Source organism: Sceloporus occidentalis, unplaced genomic scaffold (assembly GCF_023333645.1).
Source record: "Sceloporus occidentalis isolate IW3139 unplaced genomic scaffold, rSceOcc1.0.p SCAF_4, whole genome shotgun sequence".
Taxonomy (NCBI): Eukaryota; Metazoa; Chordata; class Lepidosauria; order Squamata; family Phrynosomatidae; genus Sceloporus; species Sceloporus occidentalis.
In genome coordinates this window covers 105,301,632-105,323,695 of record NW_028316984.1, presented here as the reverse complement: position 1 = coordinate 105,323,695, position 22,064 = coordinate 105,301,632, and the positions used below count along the sequence as shown (strand labels likewise).

The following is a 22,064-nucleotide window of genomic DNA, read 5'->3' as shown; positions in this document are numbered from 1 at the left end:
CCATGGTAAGAGTAGTATTGTTAGGATTCACTGAGGCAGGTTACAGACCGCCCGTTTGGGGCGCCCTGCACCCGCCCCTTTCCCCTCTGTATTGGGGCCTCAGCTGCCAGAACGGCAGCCTCCGAGGCCCCAATACACCGCTTTCCAGGCCGCAGGGAAGCAGCAAAAGGCCGCTTCCCTGCGGCCTGGAAAGGGGTGTCCTTGGGGCTTCAAGCCCCAAGGACACCCGGCGACGGCGGGGAGGAGGAGAACGGGGCCGCTCGGCCCCTTTCTCCTCTGCGTCGCTGGGCACAGCCATGTAAAGGCTGCGCCCAGCGACGCAAAGCTGGAAGGAGCTCCGAAATGGAGCTCCTTCTGGGACCGCAGAAAGGGCGCTCTAGGCGCCCTCGCGTGGTCCCACTACGTCACAACCGCACCGCCCCGTTTAGAGGTGGCGCGGTCGTAATGGCGGCCCCCGTGTGGAACAGGAGCCGCCATTTTGTACGTGCTGAGCACGTACTGGGGTTGGGGGCATCCGGAAGGGATGCCCCTTTCTAACCCTAGTACGTGCTGAGCACGTACTTTTATGCCCATCTCTAATGGGCCTGAGCATTCTAAATGAGTCTTAATACTGTAGTCTTAGGGTTGTAAGATTTCCTTAGTTTTCAGATTTTCATGTGAGAACACTATCTGTGTAGTATTATTTAAGCTTCCTCTTTGCAGTTTAATATTCTTTTTTGAATGCATATTTTTAGAATCTAAAAGTTATAACATTTTAATAACAGAAGCCCATTACTTTTGTTCAAAAATAGTACTGTTTTTAATTTCATCTTGTTCTGGCATGCTATAAATTGGCATTCCCAAGTGCACTTAGCTGACCTAATTCTTACACTTAGGATGTTTCAGATGGTTGAGCACCAATATAATAGAGGTCCCCATCTTCAAAAAGGGGGAAAAAGAGGATCCCAACAATTATCGTCCAGTTAGTCTGACATCAATACCAGGAAAGATTCTAGAGCAGATCATTAAACAGAGTTTGTGAACATCTAGATGGCAATTCTGTAATCACAAAAAGTCAACACAAGTTTCAGAGATACAAGTCATGCCAGAAAAATCTAATCTCTTTTTTTGATAAAATTGCTAGCTTGTTAGATGAAGGGAATGCTGTGGATATAGTATATCTTGATTTCAGTAAGGCTTTTGACAGGGTTCCCCATGACATTCTTGCAAACAATCTAGTGAAATGTGGGCTAGACAACGTAACTGTTACATGGATTTGTAACTGGTTGACCAGCCGAACCCAAAGGGTGCTCAACAATGGCTCCTTTTCATCCTGGAGAGAAGTGACCAGTTGGGTCCCACAGGGTTTTGTCCTGGGCCCAGTGCTATTCAACATCTTTATCAATGACTTGGGTGACAGAACTGGGGGCATACTTACCAAATTTGCAGATGACACCAAATTAGGAGGAGTAGCTAATACCCCTGAGGACAGGATCAAACTTCAGAATGACCTTAATAGATTAGAAAGCTGGGCCAAAGCTAACAAAATGAATTTCAACACAGAGAAATGTAAGGTACTGCACTTAAGGTGGAAAAATGAAATGAACAGATATAGGATGGGTAACACCTGGCTGAATGAAACTATGTGTGAAAGGGATCTGGGAGTCCAAGTAAACCACAAACTGAACATGAGTGAACAGTGCGATGCGGCAGCTAACAAAGCCAATGCAATTTTAGGCTGCATCAATAGAAGTATAGTGTCTAGATGAAGAGAAGTAACAGTGCCAATATATTCTGCTTTGGTCAGGCCCCACCTGGAATATTGTGTCCAGTTCTGGGCACCACAATTAAAAAAGGACATTGAGAAACTGGAGCCTGTCCAAAGGAGGGTGACCAAAATGGTGAAGGGTCTGGAAATCATGTCCTATGAGGAACAACTTAGGGAGCTGGGGATGTTTAGCCTGGAGAAGAGAAGGTTAAGGAGTGATATGATAGCCCTGTTCAAATACTTGAAGGGATGTCATATTGAGGAGGGAGCTAGCTTGTTTTCTGCTGCTCCAGAGACTAGGACCTGGAGCAATGGATGCAAGCTACAGGAAAAGAGATTCCACCTCAACATTAGGAGGAACTTCCTGACAGTAAGGGATGTTCGATAGTGGAACAAACTCCCTCTGAGTGTAGTGGAATTTCCTTCCTTAGAGGTTTTTAAAGAGAGGCTGGATGGCCATCTGTCAGGGGTGCTTTGATTTAGATTTCCTGGCCCTTGCGGTCTCTTCCAACTCTATGATTCTATGATCTATGACTGAAATACAAAAGGAGTAGATAGAGTGATAGACAATTAAGCCTGGTGTGGCAATATACCAGTCTTCTGTGGGAGACAATATGGAGTTCTAAACTGTTATTTAAAAATTAGCTATGATCTTCCAGCTTTATACATTGTGTTCAGAAAAGGCATATACTGTTGGTATTTGTGATACAAAGAAATGTAAAAGTCATGTGTTTGAACTGATTATCCCCTTAGCTTGGGGCTTCTGATAAAGGCAAGTTGCATAAATACTTCCAATTGCATATATGTTTAGCTTTCATTTTCTAGGAATTTCTTGGATTTAACAAATCCAGTGTGATAAAATAATCCCATACTTGTTAAGTATATTATTATCCATGCTCCAAAACAACTTAGAAGAATTGCACTATTCTTAGGGTAAAAGTCATTGCAAAGGCTTTATTGAGCTGCATTATGAGAAATATTTTGAAATATTTTTCGTAATTGTCATGTTTATATTGCAAGATTTTTTAAATGAAAATATCTTCTATTTGTCTTCAGATACAGACTGGTGAAGTCAAGTTTTTTTTTAAAAATTTTTATATTCATGTATTTGCACTAAATATTACCAACTCGCACCAAACCATTTTTTTGCTCCTCTATTCATGGATTCCTATTGCTTTCACCACATTTGTTGCAACCATTACAGCTGCAAAAAACAAACAAACTGCTTTTTCTTTTAGATAAGGCATGTAGTTCTCATGTAGAATCTAGGAAATGTGATTCCATAGGTAAAAATAAAAATGTTACATTAAAATAGAATTACATTATTACAATTACAATTACAAATACAGCCTGGACCTCAGCCATGTACATAGGGCTTTATAGGCCATAACCAGCACTTTTAATTGTGCCCAGAAACAAACTGGCAGACAGTGGAGCTGTTTCAATAGGGCCGTTGTGTGATCTCTATAACCTGTCCCTGTTAACAGCCTTGATGCAGCTATTTGGACCAGCTGAAGTTTCCGAATACTCCTCAAAGGCAGTTCCAAGTAGAATGTGTTACGGTAGTCCAAACCAGATGATACCAATGCATGTACCACCGTGGCCATATATAATAGTCTCCTCTATCACACTTTTAAAAAATATGAAATTATTTTGTAAATTACTGTTGTTTTCTGCCTTTGCTAAGGAAAACAGAAAACTGACAAAAAAGAAAATTGATATAATTGGTATCTTCTTATAGTAGCTGCTTTGGCTAGATATTTCTAGTAAATAGAAAGATCTATTTATTTTTCCAATGCTTGTGGTCTAAAATTTGACACGTGGTCCTGATGGAAAGATTGACTTACATATCCAGAACTACCCAAGGAATGGGAAATGAGGACGCTTTGAGGGATACGGGGTTTGCTTTTATTCATTACATTAATGAACACAATCCAAGCAACATTCTATACAGGAATTTCCTGAAATTTGACAATGGTGAATGTTCTGAAATTCTCTGTGTTTTGTACCTGTGCTAGTTATAACTAAGCATAAGGAAGAAAAATCTTGAAAGATAGTACAGTGAAGCTAGAGTGATATCAACTGTGGTTTGGTTCCAAGACTCTCTATGGATACCAAAATCCATGGATGCTCAAGTCCCATTCAATACAATAGCATAGTAAAATGGTGTGCCTTATATAAAGTGGTAATATTAAGGTTTGCTTTTTGGAATTTTTATGTTTTAAAAATATTTCCAAGCTGTGGATGCTTGATAATAAATCTGTGGATATGGAGGGCTGACTGTACTGCCTCTGATTTGAATGAGCATAGTCAGCATATGTATCAAACAGGCCATTTTTTAATAGTAACTGTCATTTGTTAAATGTATTGTAAGAGAGACACAAAAACGTGGGGAACCTGTCTTCCGTATCATGTACCTGCAGCTAAATGCAGATATATGGAGAAATACTCTTTACCATGTTGGTAGATGATATCGACAGATAGTTCAACATATGCTGCTCTTTTCACAGTGAATGGCTGTCTACATCCTTAAGATGACACCTTCTGAAAAGTAATATTCTTCAGCCACATCTTAGAATTTTCAAAATCTGGGGAAGGGGAGATTTGGAGCTACTGGAGAAATTAGTAGAATCTACTGTTTGCTCAGTAATTATAATAATAGTAATAATATTTATTTATTTATTTATTTATTTATTTATTTATTACCCACCTCTCCCCATAGATAGAAGCAGGGAACAACAAATCCACAATGAACAACATCAATTAAAAACATTAGTTAAAAAACAGTATAAGCCAGTGAAAAGTGTAGCATGTGGAATTACTGTACGAGGGAGTTATCACATCACATTTTCCACCCAGATGCTAAAAAAAAATCTTTCTTTATCTGTAAAACCTGAAATCAAAATATCCTTTTTGAGTTTCATTTATGGTTCTGCCATTTCAACGATAATATTTCAAATAAGATCCATATTTCTTTTCAAAGCATTTAATTGTGCAAAATACTATTTTATAATGCAGAAAGAGTTCCTACCACTTTCTAGCCCATTAATCTCCTCACCCTACTCCTTTCCTTCCCAGTCCAACACCTCTCAATCTCGTGTCCTTCCAAAAGAGCCAGCCAGGAGATTGATGGACTGGAATGGGGTTTAAAACCTGGCTGGTTGACTTGAAGGGACAAGAGGTTGGGAGGTGGTGAATTGGGATGAACAGGAGTGGGAATTTGGACTAGGATCAGGAAATGAAACAGAAGATCAGCTGATAGAGTTTTGTGAGGCCAAAAATCTATTCATTGCAAATATCTTTTTCAGGCAACCGAAGAGGAGACTGTACACATGGATGTCCCTAGATAACCAGTACAGTACAAAAGATCAGATAGACTAAATAATAGGGAACAGAGCAGCTCTATTCTTGTGGAAAAAATGAGACTAGGTATAGATTGTGGCACAGACCATAAACTATTAATATCAAAAACAAAAATAAAACTGAAGAAGAACACAGAATCAATCATCTTGCTGATATACAAGCTGAAGAACATTCCAGCAAAGTAAAAAATCGATTGGCACTCTTAAGATTGGCACCATCCATTAAGAACCCAAGCTCTCCCTCCAGTCCATCTGCCTTGGTCCAGGCCTTGGAGGTAGAGAGGAACTGCTGGACCTCTTACCCTTTCCCTCCACCACTCTCTTCTCCTTCTGTGTCATGTCTTTTTAGATTGTAAGCCTGAGGGCAGGGAACCGTCTAACTAAAAAAATTGTATGTACAGCGCTGTGTAAATTTACAGCGCTTCATAAATAAAGGTTAATAATAATAATAATAATAATAATAATAATAAGTCTAATTGGCCAAGAACCAGAAGAACAATGAACAGAGGTCAGGGACACAGTCAAAGAAGAATGCAGAAAGATGCTAACTGTAGCCAAAAAGAAAGAGAAGAAACAGTAAATGACAGACAGGCTGTAAAGAAAACAAGAGAAGCAAAAGAAAATAGAGACAGGAAAAGTACAATAAACCTTGAATGCAACTGTTCAACAATTAGTGAGAATTACTATAATAATAATAATCAATGCACAGAAATAGAAGATGACAACAAAATAAGAAGAACAAAAGATCTCTTCCACAAGATCTGTGAAATTAAAGGGGAATTTAAACTAAGAATGATGATACTCTTTGGCCACAGCACAGAAACATAATACACAACCAAGATGAAATAAAAAGACTGTGGCAGCAATACACAGTACAGATGGCAAGAAAACAGCAAAATTACATAAATTACTATGGAATCATAAGCATGAAGATGACCTGATTTCAGATCCAATGATTATGTGGGCTTCTGGTTGTGACAGAGTAATGGATTTGGAAAATTGGAACTATACTAGCACAAAAACAAAAAAATCACAAAATCACAAGACTTAAAAGGAAATTACTGGAAAATGGAGCAAAGATGGTACCTGACTCCAAAAAATTGCAAAAATTTACAAGATAAATGCCATTGAATGTTGCATGTACCAGGGAAAGATGGTATCATGGTTCCATGTTTCGGAGTGATGCCCAAAACTTAAGATGGGAACAAGAATCATATGATATAAGCCCCAAATTATGGAAAGTGAAATAAAAATGGCACTCAAAGCAATTGGGAAAAATAAATCACCATTAACACATGACATACCAATAGAATTTCTAAACTCCAAAGGGGTAGAATCAACTTTAGTTCTAACTAAAATCTGCCAAAAATATGAAAATATCATCAAAAAAGAGACACAAAAGAATGCAGCAATTACAGGACCATTGCATTAATTTCTAATGCAAGCAAAATCATGCTCTAAATTCTGCAGGAGGGAGTTCTACCATATATGGATCAGGAAATCCCTGATGTCCAACCTAAGTTCAGGAAAGGAAGAAGCATTAGGGATCACATTGCAAAGATACGATAATGGATGAGCCAGAAGAAAATCAGCACCTGCATTGAAGACTGCAGCAAAACCTTTGACTGCATAGATGATGAAAAACTATGAATTGATCTTAAAGAAATTTGTGTACTTTCACATTTCATTTCCTGATGCATAACCAGTACTCGGGACAGGAGGTTACCATCACAACAGAATATGGAGAAACAGAATGGTTCTCAGTTGGAAAGTGGGTGGAAAGCTGCATTCTCTTACCTTATCTGTTCAGCATGTAGCAGAAAATATCACATGCAGACCAGGTTTAGACTCGGAAGAAGGTGGAGAGGAGATCAGAGGATGACACCAGACTGTTAACAGAAAACATCAAAGACTTGAAACAATTGCTAAAGAAAATCAGAGGGGAAAGTGCCAAGGTTGACTTACAGCTGAACATTAAGAAAACAAAAATAATAAGCACAAAGGAGTTACAGAAATTCCATCTAGAAGATGAAGAAATTTAAATATTTAAGGATTTTTCATACCTTGGCTCAATCATTGATCAGAACTAGGATTGCAGTCAAGAAATTAGAAAAAGATTAGGATTGGGAAGGCAGCTATGAAAGAGCTAGACAAAATCTTAAAAGTGCAAAGTACAAAACTAAAGACCAAAGTTAGGATTGTCATGTATGGCTGTGAGAGCTGGACAATGAAGAAGTCTGATAGAAAATCAACTAATTTGAGGTGTGGTGCTCAAAAAGAGTTCTGTGGATACCATGGATGGCTAAAAAAAGGCAAACAGATTCTGGAACAAATCAAGACTAAACTATCCCTTGAAGCAAATTGAGGCCAACGTACTTTGGCCACAACGTGAGAAGGAATTACTTATAAGAAAGTATGGGGCAAAACAGACCGGCATTCGACAGTGGAACACACTCCCTCGGAGTGCAGTGGAGTCCCCTTCCTTGGAGGTCTTTAAGCAGAGGCTGGATGGCCATCTGTTGGGGATGCTTTGATTGAGAGTTCCTGCATGGCAGGGGTTGGACTGGATGGCCCTTGCGGTCTCTTCCAACTCTATGATTCTAAGAGCATGGGGGTTAGGTGCTCAGACAGTGCACACCCCAGACTGCCAGGAATAATAATAATAATAATAATAATAATAATAATAATAATAATTTGTATTCCATTTAATCTCAAGGAATCCAAGTGGATTACAGCAGTAAAACAAGGTACAGTTAAAAGAGAAATGCATTAAAAAATTCCAAGATCCCCATCCCTCCCCCGTCATAAAAACACAATTAAACACTAAAAAGAGATTAAACCAATATATACTATATATACTATATATCCACAGCATTCCCTTCATCTACCAAGCTGGTAATTTTGTCAAAGAAAGAGATTAGATTTGTCTGGCATGACTTGTTTCTCTGAAACCCATGTTGACTTTTTGTGATTATGGCATTGCCTTCTAGATGTTCACAAACTCTCTGTTTAATGATCTGCTCCAGAATCTTTCCTAGAACTGATGTCAGACTAACTGGACGATAATTGTTGGGATACTCTTTTTTCCCCTTTTTGAAGATGGGGACAACGTTTGCCCTCCTCCAGTCTGCTGGGATCTCTCCTGTTCTCCAGGAGTTTTCAAATATGATTGCCAATGGCTCCGATATTACTTTTGCCAGTTCTTTTAATACCCTTGGATGGAGTTCATCTGGTCCCGGAGACTTAAATTCATTTAGATTAACAAGGTGTTTCTCTACTATCTCTTTACTTATTCTGTGCTGAAATTCCCCTATTCTGTCCTCTGCTCCATTATCCTCAGGTTGAGCACCCTTTGCCTTTTCTGAGAAGACTGAGGCAAAGAAGGTGTTGAGTAATTCTGCCTTTTCTCTATCTCCTGTTAGCATTTTGCCATCTTCTCCATGCAGTGGCCCTACCGTTTCCTTCTTCTTCCTCTTGCTGCGGACATATCCAAAAAAGCCCTTTTTATTGTTCTTAACCTCTTTAGCAAGCCTGAGTTCATTCTGCGCTTTAGCTTTTCTGACTTTACCCCTACACATGCCTGCTATTTCTTTGAATTCCTTTTTCGTGATTTCCCCCTTTTTCCATTTCTTATACATGTTCCGTTTCAAACTTAGCTCGGTTGAAAGTTCCTTAGTCATCCATCCTGGTTTCTTGAGACACCTCCCGTTTTTCTTTCTCACTGGAACTGTTTGAAATTGTGCCTTCAGTATCTCCCTTTTGAGAAAGTCCCATCCGTCCTGAACTCCTTTATCTTTTAGTATTTCTGACCATGGAATCGCCCTCAATACTTCTCTAAGTTTACTGAAATCCGCTCTCCTAAAGTCTAGGATGCGTGTCTGACTCTGCCTGGCTTCTCCTCTCCATTGTATAACAAACTCCAGGAGAACATGGTCGCTTCCACCTAAGGATCCCACCACTTGCACCCCATCAACCAAGTCATCCTTGTTGGTTAGGATCAGATCTAAAATAGCTGACCCCCTTGTTGCCTCTTCCACCTTTTGGACCATGAAATTGTCTTCCAGGCAAGTGAGGAATTTGCTAGACCTTGAGGATTTTGCTGAGTTTGACTTCCAGCAAATATCAGGATAGTTGAAATCGCCCATCACTACTACCTCTCTCTTTTCTGACTGTGTGGTCATCTGTTCTAGAAAGATATCATCCAATTCCTCAGTCTGACTTGGGGGTCTGTAGTAGACTCCCACCGTAACACCCTTGTTGTTTCCCTCCCCTTTGATTCTTATCCAGATGCTCTCCACCTGGCTTCCATGATTGATGTCCAGGATCTCTTCACTGGTGTAAATATCTCTGACATATAGTGCTATTCCTCCTCCTTTCCTGTTTGGCCTATTTCTCTTAATAAGGTTATACCCCTCTATTTCCACATTCCAATCATGAGACTCATCCCACCAGGTTTCAGTGATGCCTATTATATCATATTTGCTTTGTTGTACTAGGAGTTCATCTTGCTTATTTCCCATGCTCTGTGCATTATTGTAGAGACATCGCAGACCATGGTTCCCTTTTACTTGCTGCCTGTGCAAGTTTTTTTGCCTCCCACTGCTGGGTCCTTGCACTGTTTGCCTTGTTTCCTCTATGTCAGTTTCACTATTTTCGCCATCCCTTTCGCCTTCCTTAATATTGTCTCCCTTCCCCTCGGAACTCAGTTTAAAGCTCTCCTGATCAAGTTCTTGAGACTGTTGGCAAAAACATTTCTTCCAACTGGCGTGAGATGCAACCCGTCTGTTGCAAGAAGTCCCTCCTCATGGAACTGCAGCCCATGATCGAAGAATCCAAATCCTTCTCGGCGGCACCATCTACGAAGGCAGTTGTTCACATCTGCTATTTTCCTCTCCCTTCCTGGACCATGTCCTTCAACTGGCAGAAGAGACGAGATGACAACCTGTACATCCATTCCTTTCAGCTTCCTACCAAGTGCCTCGTAATCCCTTTTGATGTTCTGAATGGTGTGTCTTGCAGTATCATTAGTTCCCACGTGGACCAAAAGGAAGGGGTATTGGTCAGTAGGCTTGACCAGTCTTGTCAGCCTCTCTGTCACATCACGGATCTTTGCACCTGGAAGACAACACACCTCTCGAGACATCTTGTCAGGCCTACAAATCACTGCTTCTGTACCCCTCAGCAAGGAGTCCCCCACTACGACCACACGCCTCCTCCGAGGCTTAGCAGCGACTGTTCCCTCGGGTGGGACTCTCAGGCTCCCCTGCTCTGTCCCAGAAGTCTGTCCAGGCTGCTCTTCTTCATCCTCCTTGATAAGGGAAAGAGCTTCGAATCGATTCTCTAGCTGCAAGCTCCCCGAACAATTCCTTCTTGGCTTACTTCTCTTTGTGACATTCCTCCAGCTGTCTGCCTCCTCTGTTTGGCAAGTGACCTCTTCCACCCTAGCATCTTCCTCTGCGTGGTACTCATCCAAGATGGTTAGTTCTATTGTGTCCAGGAAATCCTCTTGTTCCCTAATCTGCTGAAGTGTAGCTACTCTGGACTCCAGCTGCTGCACTTTCTCCTCCGAGAGTGCTACCAACTTGCACTTGGTGCATGTGAAGTTCTCCACTTCTGTAGGCAAGAAGAGAAACATCCCACAAGAGTTGCAGGTGACTGCGGCAGATCCCTCGTTGTCCATACTGCAAAGTCTTTAGTAATAAATATAACAGTCAATCTACTGGGAATACTTCTTTAAAGGTAAGTACTGGCTGCTATCTTACACTTAAAGGGAAGGTTCTGTTTCAATATCTCATTCTAACCTGTTGCCACTTGAGCAGAGTTGTTGAGTTAAAGAAGGCGCGCGGCTCTGGAAGTTGGTATATAAAGCTAGTCTGCTAGCTCCGCCCCCTTGTGACTCACAGATGTGACTCACAGAAGCTCCGCCCCTTCATCAACGAGCACACGGTCTCGAGCACACGGTCTCAAAATGGCTGCCAAGCAGCTCCTCTCCTTCTCCTCTCTCTGGCCGGACTGTTCTGGAAGGCTCTGGAAGTTGGTATATAAAGCTAGTCTGCTAGCTCCGCCCCCTTGTGACTCACAGATGTGACTCACAGAAGCTCCGCCCCTTCATCAACGAGCACACGGTCTCGAGCACACGGTCTCAAAATGGCTGCCAAGCAGCTCCTCTCCTTCTCCTCTCTCTGGCCGGACTGTTCTGGAAGGCTCTGGAAGTTGGTATTTAAAGCTAGTCTGCTAGCTCCACCCCCTTGTGACTCACAGATGTGACTCACAGAAGCTCCGCCCCTTCAGCAACGAGCACACGGTCTCGAGCACACGGTCTCAAAATGGCTGCCAAGCAGCTCCTCTCCTTCTCCTCTCTCTGGCTGGACTGTTCTGGAAGGCTCTGGAAGTTGGTATGTAAAGCTAGTCTGCTAGCTCCGCCCCCTTGTGACTCACAGATGTGACTCACAGAAGCTCCGCCCCTTCAGCAACGAGCACACGGTCTCAAGCACACGGTCTCAAAATGGCTGCCAAGCAGCTCCTCTCCTTCTCCTCTCTCTGGCCGGACTTTTAATATACCTGCTATGTTTTATATATAGATATCACACCTGTGACAGGTAAAATATGTTTTGTAAAAAACAGTGTGATCTGTTGAATGTAACAGCAACACCCCCCAACAGATATGCGATTTCAATTTAAGAGATTGCAATTTCCAATTCGATTGGCGTTTGTAGTCACCATCAACAATGCTCAGGTTCATATACAGTGTTCTTGGCTGGTGGGAACTGAAGCATATAAGAAAGAATTAGATGATAGGTACAAGGTTCGTTCTTTCTAATCCTACTCTCTGAGAAGAGAAATGCTCTGTCCTTGGGCTCTTCCCTTAAGGAGTGCAGGGTCCTTGCATACTCCATAATCTCAAGAATGAAGGAATTTGTACTTTTTGTTTTAAAAAAATGAGACAGCAAAGAGTTTTAAGCATCAATACAGAAGAGAGACAGTATGAACGGGTCTCATCAGACCCAAGCTTGGATGCACCTTCTGGTGCCAGCTGTCCCTGAGGGGAATTGTGCAGATAGGTGGGGCAGCACATAACTCAGCATTACTCTTCCCAGACACCTGGCTGGCTGGCAGTTTCTGGCAAGTTCCAGAAATCTGTGTTGCCAAATGGTTCAGCAAGAGTGGTAACTTTCAGTATTTTCCCTTATCAGTCACTTTTACAAAACTTCTTTTCTCCATTGGCAGCTGCCAGTATGCATGGGAGTTCTGAGCCCACTTGTAAGTGGAGTGGAGATGTCCGCTAATACAGCCCATTCCTCCAATGCCATTTTTACAGATGTCATAATGTCTCCCAATCAGGCAGTGCTGAAGCAGTCACTACTCTAAGATGGAGATGTTTCATCAGAAACCTTAGTAGATATGATTAGTTATTGTGTCCACTACAGCCTGTTCATCTCAATTTAGATATCACAGGCCCAGATAGGGAGAGAGAGAATTTTTCCAACTTCTAATAACAATTTCTGTCCCTCACCCTCTGTCTTCTCAGGTTCTCACTACTCCCATACATACAAAGAGCAGAAAAGGTTAGTGCTCTAGAAAGAGACATTCTCATTCTAGGTCTGCAGACTTTCCACCTTTTTTATGGTGGAAAGGAGAAATATGGCCCTATACAGACAAGCCCAAAAGGCTGGCCTGTGGGCTGAGCCAGGGTGCAGTGTACTAATGCTGGATGCCCTGACTCCGCCCCCAAGGCGTCATGATGCTGCGTGCCTTTCCAGATGGCACATGGCATCATGGTGCACCTCTGGAGCTGCATCCAGATGATGCAGCACCAAAGGGGCGCCATCCTGCCATGGTACTGTGGCTGTGGCGCCCTTTGGAGGGCGCAAAAAGGAGCGTCTTTTTGCGGCTCCTTTTTGCTCCCTTCAGAGGCCAGATTGGAGCCGTGGCATAAGGTTGCTGTGTCCCCGATCTGGCCAGGAAAGGAGCCTCCTGCCGCCCCTTAGGGGCAATCTGTAGAGCCCCCATGTCAGTAATTCTAGCACCTCCCATGAAAGTTTAGTTGCATTCTTGGTGACACCAGCAGAAAACCCTGTACAGTGGTACCCCGGGATATGAATGCGCCGCCTTACGAAATTTCCGGGTTACGAAAAAAATCCATTCAATTAAATAGTTCCGGGTTACGAAGGTTATTCCGGGTTACGAAGAAAATTTTGGTGCTTTTCGGCGCGATTTCGCCTATGGGCTTTTCGGCTAGCGAAAGTTTCCGGGTTACGAAAGCGGCGGCGGAACGAATTAATTCTGTAGCAGCTGTTACCCAGGTACACAATATTCCCCAGGCTTCGCAGGCAATATGTGGCTTTTCTCTGAAAATCCAGAATAAAAATAACTGCATTTTACCTCACATTTGCTTGGAAAATCCAGATCGGTAGCGAGGCCACAGCAATGTGGCCAGAAATACTCTGTGCTATAGAATATGTGATCGTTGTAGGGCTGACCTTTTCTTCTAGGTTACTCTGACCTCATCACAGTGAGTGTGACATTATCGGAGTCGCTGTAGAACAGGAAACTATGTTGTGTTGAATGAAAAACAGAAGAAAATAATAGGAGAAACAATTAAATCAGAAAGTGGTAACATTAGTTACCAATTCTCTTGTTCTAAAGTACTACCTCTTGACGGTATGCTGACAGTTATTCAAGCCTGCTCAATCCTCCTGGCTTAAGTAATGCTAGGCAAGGGGCTGTTCAGTTAACCTCTAATGGGCCACTGAGCTAGGATACTCCATTGTGCTTGACATTCCATTCACTGAGTGTCCATATTTGTTTTTGTTTTTTTTATTTCTATACCACTATTCCAAAGATCATAGCGGTGAACAGCAAGTAAGCTAATTTGCCCCCAACAGTCTGGGTACTCATTTTAGCGACCTTGGAAGGATGCAAGCCTGAGTCGAGCTTGGGCCCTTTTGCTGGTCTTGAACCCGCAACCTTGTGGTTTTGAGTGAATGGCTGCAGTACAGGCATTTAACCACTGCGCCACCAGGGCTCCATGGTATGATGACTGGGGAGGGGCAGTATTTACCAAATAATTCGAAATACTACTAGTATATAGTACAAATTTCAGGAGTTCATTGCATTTTATATAGATACTTGAAATGTTTTATTGGGTTGTTGTAAGCCATTTTGAAAACTCTGAAGCACAAAGTGCATTCTGGTGTTTTTAACGTTCTAAAGTTTTCATTAAAATCATTTTATACTTTGGTTCTAGCATTTATTGGATTTCTTATAATGTTGCTTCACATATGTGGCCATCTTTTGTCTGTTTAGTGAAGTTTCTCTGTTTTCAAGGGCACAAGTGAAACTGAAGGAGAAGAGGAATCTGGTTTGATTCAGCCTGCAGAAGTCTTTGCTCCCAAAAGCCTGGTTTTGGTGTCCAGATTAGATTATCCAGAAATTTTCAGGGTAAAAAAAAACAACCTTTCTTTTATAATGTGTTAATATATGTATTTGATAACCTATCAGGTTATATATTTGTTCATAAAACATTGCTCTTTGTTATAATAATTTAGGTAGCCGAAGTAGACTTAGTGCAATCTACACATAATCAACTCCCCACCCCCAGGATTAATTGTTTTTCATGGTCTCTATGACACATATGGGATTCTCACACATATGGGATTCTCTGCACCTGTGCAGACCATCCTCAGAAACTTCTAGAGCTAGATCTCTTTCGCTAGAGGCTCGCCCTGTTCTGTACTGCACATGTTCAGTGTGGTTCCAACTCAAACCATCTCAGTTCTCTTTCATCTGCTATTGCAGCTGCATTCTAGGAAACTTCTTGAATTAGCTCCTCTTCTTTAGCTCATTTTTTTCTTGATACTCCTCCAGGTTATGGCACCTGCAGCATACTTTTAAGAGGTGTGTCACCTGTGGAATGAAGATTCCCAAACGGATGGCTCTTCTAAGTATGTCCTCTGCTTGAAGGAGGCCCAGATTGTGGATAAGTACTCCCATTGCAAAGCCTTTCCCCACCATGCCCTTTCATTTCTTAAAGCTCTTGTCTGGAAGTCAAATATTAGCACAGCTGATCACACCAGTCAAAACAGTTCTCTTTTCATGACCTTTACAGGCATTGCTTTGCACATTTTGGTACCATCAGCGTTACCATCTATTGTACTGATGAATCATGCAACAAATTCACATCAATTTCAGATATCAGCAGCGTGCAAATCTGTGCAGGCTCTGTCTGAAGTCTCTGCTTCTTCCAAGAGAAAAGAAGTCTTCTCATGATTCTTCAGTTTGTAAGAAGAAATCCAACTCTGCTGATGTTCCTTCAGATGACCCATCATCTCATCAGAAAAGATGCAAGTCTGCTCACCTTCCACTCGTCTGAAGGAGTCAGCTATGCTGATGGCACCTAATACTGTCAATCTGATGGTTCTGTCTGTTCAGGTTTTTCCAATTGCTTGACAATGTGGGATCAGCCTAATCTGTGCTAGTTCACCTGTTCCTATTCTAAAATGCTGGAAGAAAACTTTCTTCTCCCAGAGTTGAACATGATAGATGTCAAATGTCTGGATTCACATTCAGAAGGTGAGGTGCTCAATCAGTCTTCCATCCACATCTCAGTGCCATGTCAGTCTACTGCTTCTCACCATTTCTAGCACAGGTCCATGTCACCAGTTTATCAGCATTCATCTAGCACACTGCAATAGCTTTGCCATGAGTATCCTCATCATCATTGTCCTCCTCCCCCAACTCCATCACTGGGGCAGTTCTAAAAAGACCATAAAGCACATCATCTGCATGGTTGGGGCAGTTACCACCTGTATGACAATATAGACTTGTACAATTTCTGTATCCACCACTGCTAAGGTCTGCCTATAATTATCGATCTGCTGAACTCCGAGTTCTACCAGTCCCCAATCCCCTACCATTGGTTTCTCTTTGATGTCCACCTCCATCTTGTCAGCTGCCTCCTAGATTTGTCAGCTTCCATCAGGTCAGTAGGTGTGATGCCTCTTCTTTCTCCTCCTCCTTTTCTCCCCCTCCCCTTTTCCCAACCATATGCTGTTCCATCGGTGTTGATTTTGAGTGGAAAGACCTCACAGCAGTCTCTTCCCTGTTTGACTCTTCCTCCTGGTGTATTGACAGGAAACCGCTCTCCTTAGTCTTCAAACTCTGGCTCTGAAGACTCCCAGCTCCGATTTGTCTTCTGCTCCTCCACCAAAAGTGGTCAACCAGGACCCATCATCTCAACTGGATGACATTCATTCATATGCTGATCAGTTGCTGAGAATGGATAAGGATTTGGAACTTCATATTCAGTAGCCGCCTACAGTTCCAGATCCAAGATACAGATCTTTGTATTGCCTCCAGTGGCTCATCCATTCCTGCCTGCCTTGGTGAACGTTGCTCTTGAAAATCACCTTCATCAATTCAGCAAACATCCTACCATATCAACAACCTGTATTGGGTCTAAGATTCCAACTGTACCAGACCCGAATGTGGCCAATCCATCATCAGTTTAGAGGTGTCCCCTCCACAATGACCAAGCATTTCAAACATCCATTACTATACCTGGTATCTCTGAGCCATCAAGTAAGCCACAAATGATAAAGAACGACACAAGCTAAATTCCATGGCTAAACCTATTCTACTGTGACGCCCTTAACATCTCTAGCTATCTAGCTTCTATGGGAGTGTATCAACAATACCTATGGGATAAGATTGCTCTGCTTCTTGCAAGGCTGACTGAGCAGGATAAAAAGTCTGCCTCTGCTTTCTACCTTAAAGATTGTACTTTGTCCACCCAACAAATCACAACAGCTTGGTATGCTGGTGATTGTGCAGCAAAGTCTCTTGCTAGGGCCAATGCTTTGAAACATCATGCCTGTTTTCATTCTTCTGGTCTCTCTGCTGAAACTGGGCCATCATTGAGGGCTTCCCTTTCAATGAAGAGGTCCTTTTTTCCTGCCACCACTGATAAGAAATTGGAGCGCACACACACACACAAATTAAGACCACTGCCAAGAAATGTGGATTCCAACAGTCCTCACATCAGCACAAACAGAAGTCTTCTTGGGCCTGTTGTCCAGCCTCTCCATCAACCCAGTATTCTTTTCTGCCTAGGAATAGTTTCCATGTTTTTTCTAGATACTGTATTCCCACTAGCCTGGCAAGTATCATTCTTTTAATAAAAATAAGAAGTTGGACTTGAAGCATTATCTATGACAGTCTTCCTCATCTTCTCAATGATATTTCCTTTTTTGGTCCTTTCTGTCTCAGTTTCTTTCAGCTCGGGATTTGATAACTTTGGATTCATGGGTCCTCAGCATCATGACCTAAAGCTATACTATCAAGTTCTGCACTCTTTTACATTCCAGAGTATATTGTCTAACACAGTCTTCCCAAGCTTTGTCTGAAGAGATCAAAACACTTCTTCATAAGTATGCCATTGAGAGAGTCTATCCATCCGTCTCATCTTTATCAATGTTTTCTCTTGCGGTTCTGAAAAGAGCAGGAGGACTGCATCAAATCCTAGATCCCAGGGACATCAGCACTTATATCACCATCAAGTAGTTCAGGATGGCAATGCTTTCTGCAATCCTCCCTCTATTGAGATTGGTTTGTAATGATTTGTCTCAGGATGCGTATTTTCATGTTTTGACCCTCCTCTGCTCTTTGTTGCTTCCTATTTTTTTGTGCTTTGAGACGGTTGCTTCCATTTTTGTGTCCTCCTTTTCAGCCTTTTGACAGTGTCGTGTGTTTTTACCAAGTGCATGGTAGTAATGGTGATTTTCAGGAAGTCTCTGTCTACCTCTGAATAGATTACTGGTTTCAGTTCCCATCATGTTACCATGTCTCTGCTCGACAGTCTTCGCCTTATGAACCCCAGGAAGTCACAGCTGCATCCAAGCCAACAGATCCCAATACATCAGTGCCATGCTAGACTCTCAGTTGGGAAAAGACTACCTATCACTTGACAAAGCATACTGGATTGTGGAGGCTGTTCTCTACATGCATCTTGCTCAGGTCATGGTAGAGGATATGCACATCCTTTTAGGATTTATGGCCTCAATTACATCAATAACCCCCTACTTCAGCTTTGATTGCAGCTTTTCCAGACCTAGTTACTCTCTATATTTGTATCAGAATTGGATGTTCTTCTGTTGAGTCTCTGTCCCCCAGTCTTGGTTCATTGGTCTCTACTCTGGAGGACATTGCTATCAAATATCTCACAACTGTTTTGTTCTCCATCCTGAAACCCACAAGAATAATGAGAATGCCTATGCACAGTTGGGGAACTCACACGGGGTCTTTAGCCATCAGAGGTATTTGGTCTTCCTAAAAGAAGGTGAACCACATCAGCTTTCTTGAGTTGCTTGTTTTGGTCAAATATTTCAGAGCCTTGAGATCACTCCTTGCCAAACATCATGTTCAGGTCATGATAGAGAACACAACAGTGTTATTATTTATTTATTTATTTATTTATTTATTTATTTAACCAAGAAAGTACCCACTCCTGAATTCTTCTCAACCTTACCATCATGTTCTGGGACTGCTATATCACAAGGAACATTACTTCTATTGTAACTTACTTTCCAAGGAAAGAAAACATTCTGGCCAACTTCACCAGCAGATCAAAAACACACTCAAGCAAGTGGAAGCTGCTTCCTCAAGTCTTCCATGAGATATTCAACCATTGAGGCCATCCAAAGGTGGACCTATTTGTCATTGTAAACAGCCATCAGTGCCCTTCCTGCTTTGCCCAAGGGCTTCCTCAGTCAGGAACAATCTTCTCCTCTACACCTTTCCACATTTTCTACTTGTCAGCAAGGTCCTGGTGCAGGTCAACAGCAATGATACAGATTCCATTCTAGTGATACCTTGGTGACTTCAACAGCCCTGGTTCTCCAGACTTCGGCACCTTTCTCGTCTATTTCACAGACTCCCATTTTGTCATGATCACCTCACCCAAGTTGCTGGTCAGATCTGACACTGACATCATTCCATCCTTTATCTCATGGCTTAGAGCCAGAGGTGGCACTCAGAGCCCTTTCTGTGGGCACATATACTGTCGCCCTAGCACAGAGTTTGCCAGAGTTTCTTACTAGAAAGCCAGAGGGACATGGCACTTTGCACTTTGCAGTAAATAGGTGGGGTCTGGGTTGTAGTTTGGGCACTCGGTCTGTAAAAGGTTCACCATCACTGGCTTAGAGGATATTCCCCTGGAAATGTTAGCAATCCTTCCCTTTGTGCACAGACAATTGACCAAGAAGTTGTACTGCTATACATGGAGGCACTTCCTCTCTTTTATCAGCAGCATTCATGTGGACTGAAACAGAGTTTCCATTAGCCATATTCTGGGCCTCTCCATTTCTTTGATAAGAGTTTATATGGCTGCTCCACCAGTCTTCATGTGACCCCAGGACTTACCCTTTTGGTTTGTGCACCCTTTGGTTAAGATTTTCTTCAAAGGTTTTGTTAACACCTTTCCTTCTTGAACTCCCATCACTCGTGCCTGGGATGTATGGCTGGTTCTCTCCCAGGTAATGAGGGGTCCTTTCAAACCCCTTGCCTTGTGTGACTTGTGGCTTCTCATGTGGAAGACTGTATTCCTTGTGGCCATCACCCCTGCCAGGACAGCAAATGAGCGAACCACTTTGAGGATGGACTCGCCATTCCTCCAGTCCTGCAAAAAAAGGTGGCCCTGTCACTTTCCTTCTGAAAGTCGTGTCCTCCTTTAATTAGTCTCAGTAGCTCTCACTTCTGACCTTTCTGAACCCATCCATGGATGATGAATTTGACTGGCTCATTCTAGATATCAGACATGTCCTCATTTTCTTAATTAATTGGACAAATTGTTGTTGTCATGCCATTTCCAACTTACAGTGACATGAAGATGAACCTGACATGGCAATAAATAATAATAATAATAATAATAATAATAATAATAATAGGATTTATTTATATGCCGCCCAACCACTGGGAATCCGGGCGGCTTACAACAGAGGGGATAATTGACGGTTCCCTGCCCTCAGGCTTACAATCTAAAAAAAACTCGACACAAAAGGAGAAGGGAATGGTGAAGGAGGGAGGGGATCAGGTCCAGCATTCTTCTCTCCCTCTGAGGCCTGGACCAAAGCAGATGGACTGGAGGGAGGGCTCTTCTTCTTCAGGCTAGCCCTGGTGGAGCTGGGCCTCCCTGGTCAACTCCCTCACAGGCCAGAAGATGACAGTTATGGAGGGAGGAGTCTCTTCTTCCAGGCTAGCCCTGATGGAGCTGGGCCTCCCTGGTCAACTCCCTCATAGGCCGGAAGATGACAGTTATGGAGGGAGGAGTCTCTTCTTCCAGGCTAGCCCTGATGGAGCTGGGCTTGCTTGGTCAACTCCCTCGCAGGCCAGAAGATGACAGTTATGGAGGGAGGAGTCTTTTCTTCCAGGCTAGCCCTGGTGGTCAACTCCCTTGCAGGCCAGAAGGTGACAGTTATGGCAACCCTGTGATGAATCTCTCATGGGGTTTTCTTGGCAGAATTTGTTAGAGGGGTTTATCCTTCTTTCCTCTGAGGCTGAGAGTGTGTGACCTGCCTAAGGTCTCCACCAGTTTTCCATGGCTGAACAGAGATTCAAATTCTGGTCTCCAAGTGTCTTAGTGAAACACAAACCACTACACCATGAACATTTCAGAAAATCCCCTAGACGTTTTGTCTGCTATGAAACTCATATTGAAGGTAGTTTGGCTTCCTCACAGCACATTTCCAAGTGCTTCTGTCATCTCAGTCCAACAGACTGCCAGAAAATCAGAGCCTTCATGTATCCATTCTCATTCCATGATGACAGTCTCCACACAATCTGCATTCTTGTCTGGTGTGCCCATACAGACTATCTGTCAAGCAGTTACTTGGGCTCAGCCACTTACTTTTGTAAAGCACTATAGACTCATGTTTCGGCCAGAGAGCTTAGTTCTTTTGGCTTTTCTGTGCTTCATCGGTTACAAGCATAGCCTCACCCTCCATCCAGGTATGTATAGTTTACTGATCTCCCATATATGTGAGTCAAAGAGAACACAAAGAATAAAAGCAAGTTGGTTACCTGTAGATGTGGATCTATGAGTTGTCATCTGTGAACTCCCAACCTACTGTATTTTCCAGTGTATAAAATGACTGGGTGTATAAGACGACCCCCAACTTTTCCAGTTAAAATATAGAGTTTGGGATATACTTGCCGTATAAGACCACCCCTCTTCCAATGCACACCAAATAAAAATTTAAAAAACATCACTGCATTTACTCCAACTCGTTGTCTCATCTTGGCTTGCTTGCCTGCTTGCTTATCTCTCTCTCTCTCTCTCTCATCTATCTATCTATCTATCTATCTATCTATCTATCTATCTATCTATCTATTTCTCTATCTCCCCATCTCTTTCTCTCTATTTATTTATTTCTCTCTCTCTCTCTAAATATATCTCCATCTCTATCTCTATCTCTGTATCTATCTCCCCTCTCTCTCTATTTCTCATCTATCTATCTATCTATCTATCTATCTATCTATCTATCTATTTCTCTCTCTCTCTCTCTCTCTCTCTCTATTTCTCATCTATCTATCTATCTATTTATTTCTCTCTCTCTCCCTCCCTCTCTCTCTCTCCCTCTCTCTATTTCTCTCTCTATATATATATCATCTATCTATCTATCTACTTATCTCTATCTATCTCTATTTCTCTCTCTCTCTATCTATCTCCCTCTCTCTCTATCTCTCTCTCTCTCTTTCTCTCTCTCTGTCTATTTATCTCTATATCTATCTATTTCTCTCTTTCTCTTTCTATTTCTCTCTATATATGTATATACATATATCATCTATCTATCTACTTATCTCTATCTATCTATCTATCTATCTATCTATCTATCTATCTCTCTAACTATCTCCCCCTCTCTCTCTATTTCTCTCTCTCTATCTCCCCCTCTCTATCTATT

General features: G+C 42.2%; 1 protein-coding gene across 9 annotated transcripts in view; it reads left to right on the top strand.

Annotated features, from left to right (window-relative positions):
- SBF2 (SET binding factor 2) overlaps positions 1-22,064 on the top strand; it is a 341,214-nt gene that overhangs the window by 136,407 nt on the left and 182,743 nt on the right. For 8 of the 9 annotated variants that reach the window (XR_016280926.1, XM_089521169.1, XM_089521165.1 and 5 more), the window contains exon 4: positions 14,437-14,550. The exons of the other annotated variant lie outside the window; for it this stretch is intronic. Coding sequence is in view for 7 of the 8 variants with exons in the window: in XM_089521169.1 (XP_089377295.1) it covers positions 14,437-14,550 (114 nt within the window). In the remaining variant the exon portion in view is untranslated. The remainder of the gene's footprint in view (positions 1-14,436; positions 14,551-22,064) is intronic. 9 annotated transcript variants of the gene reach the window in all.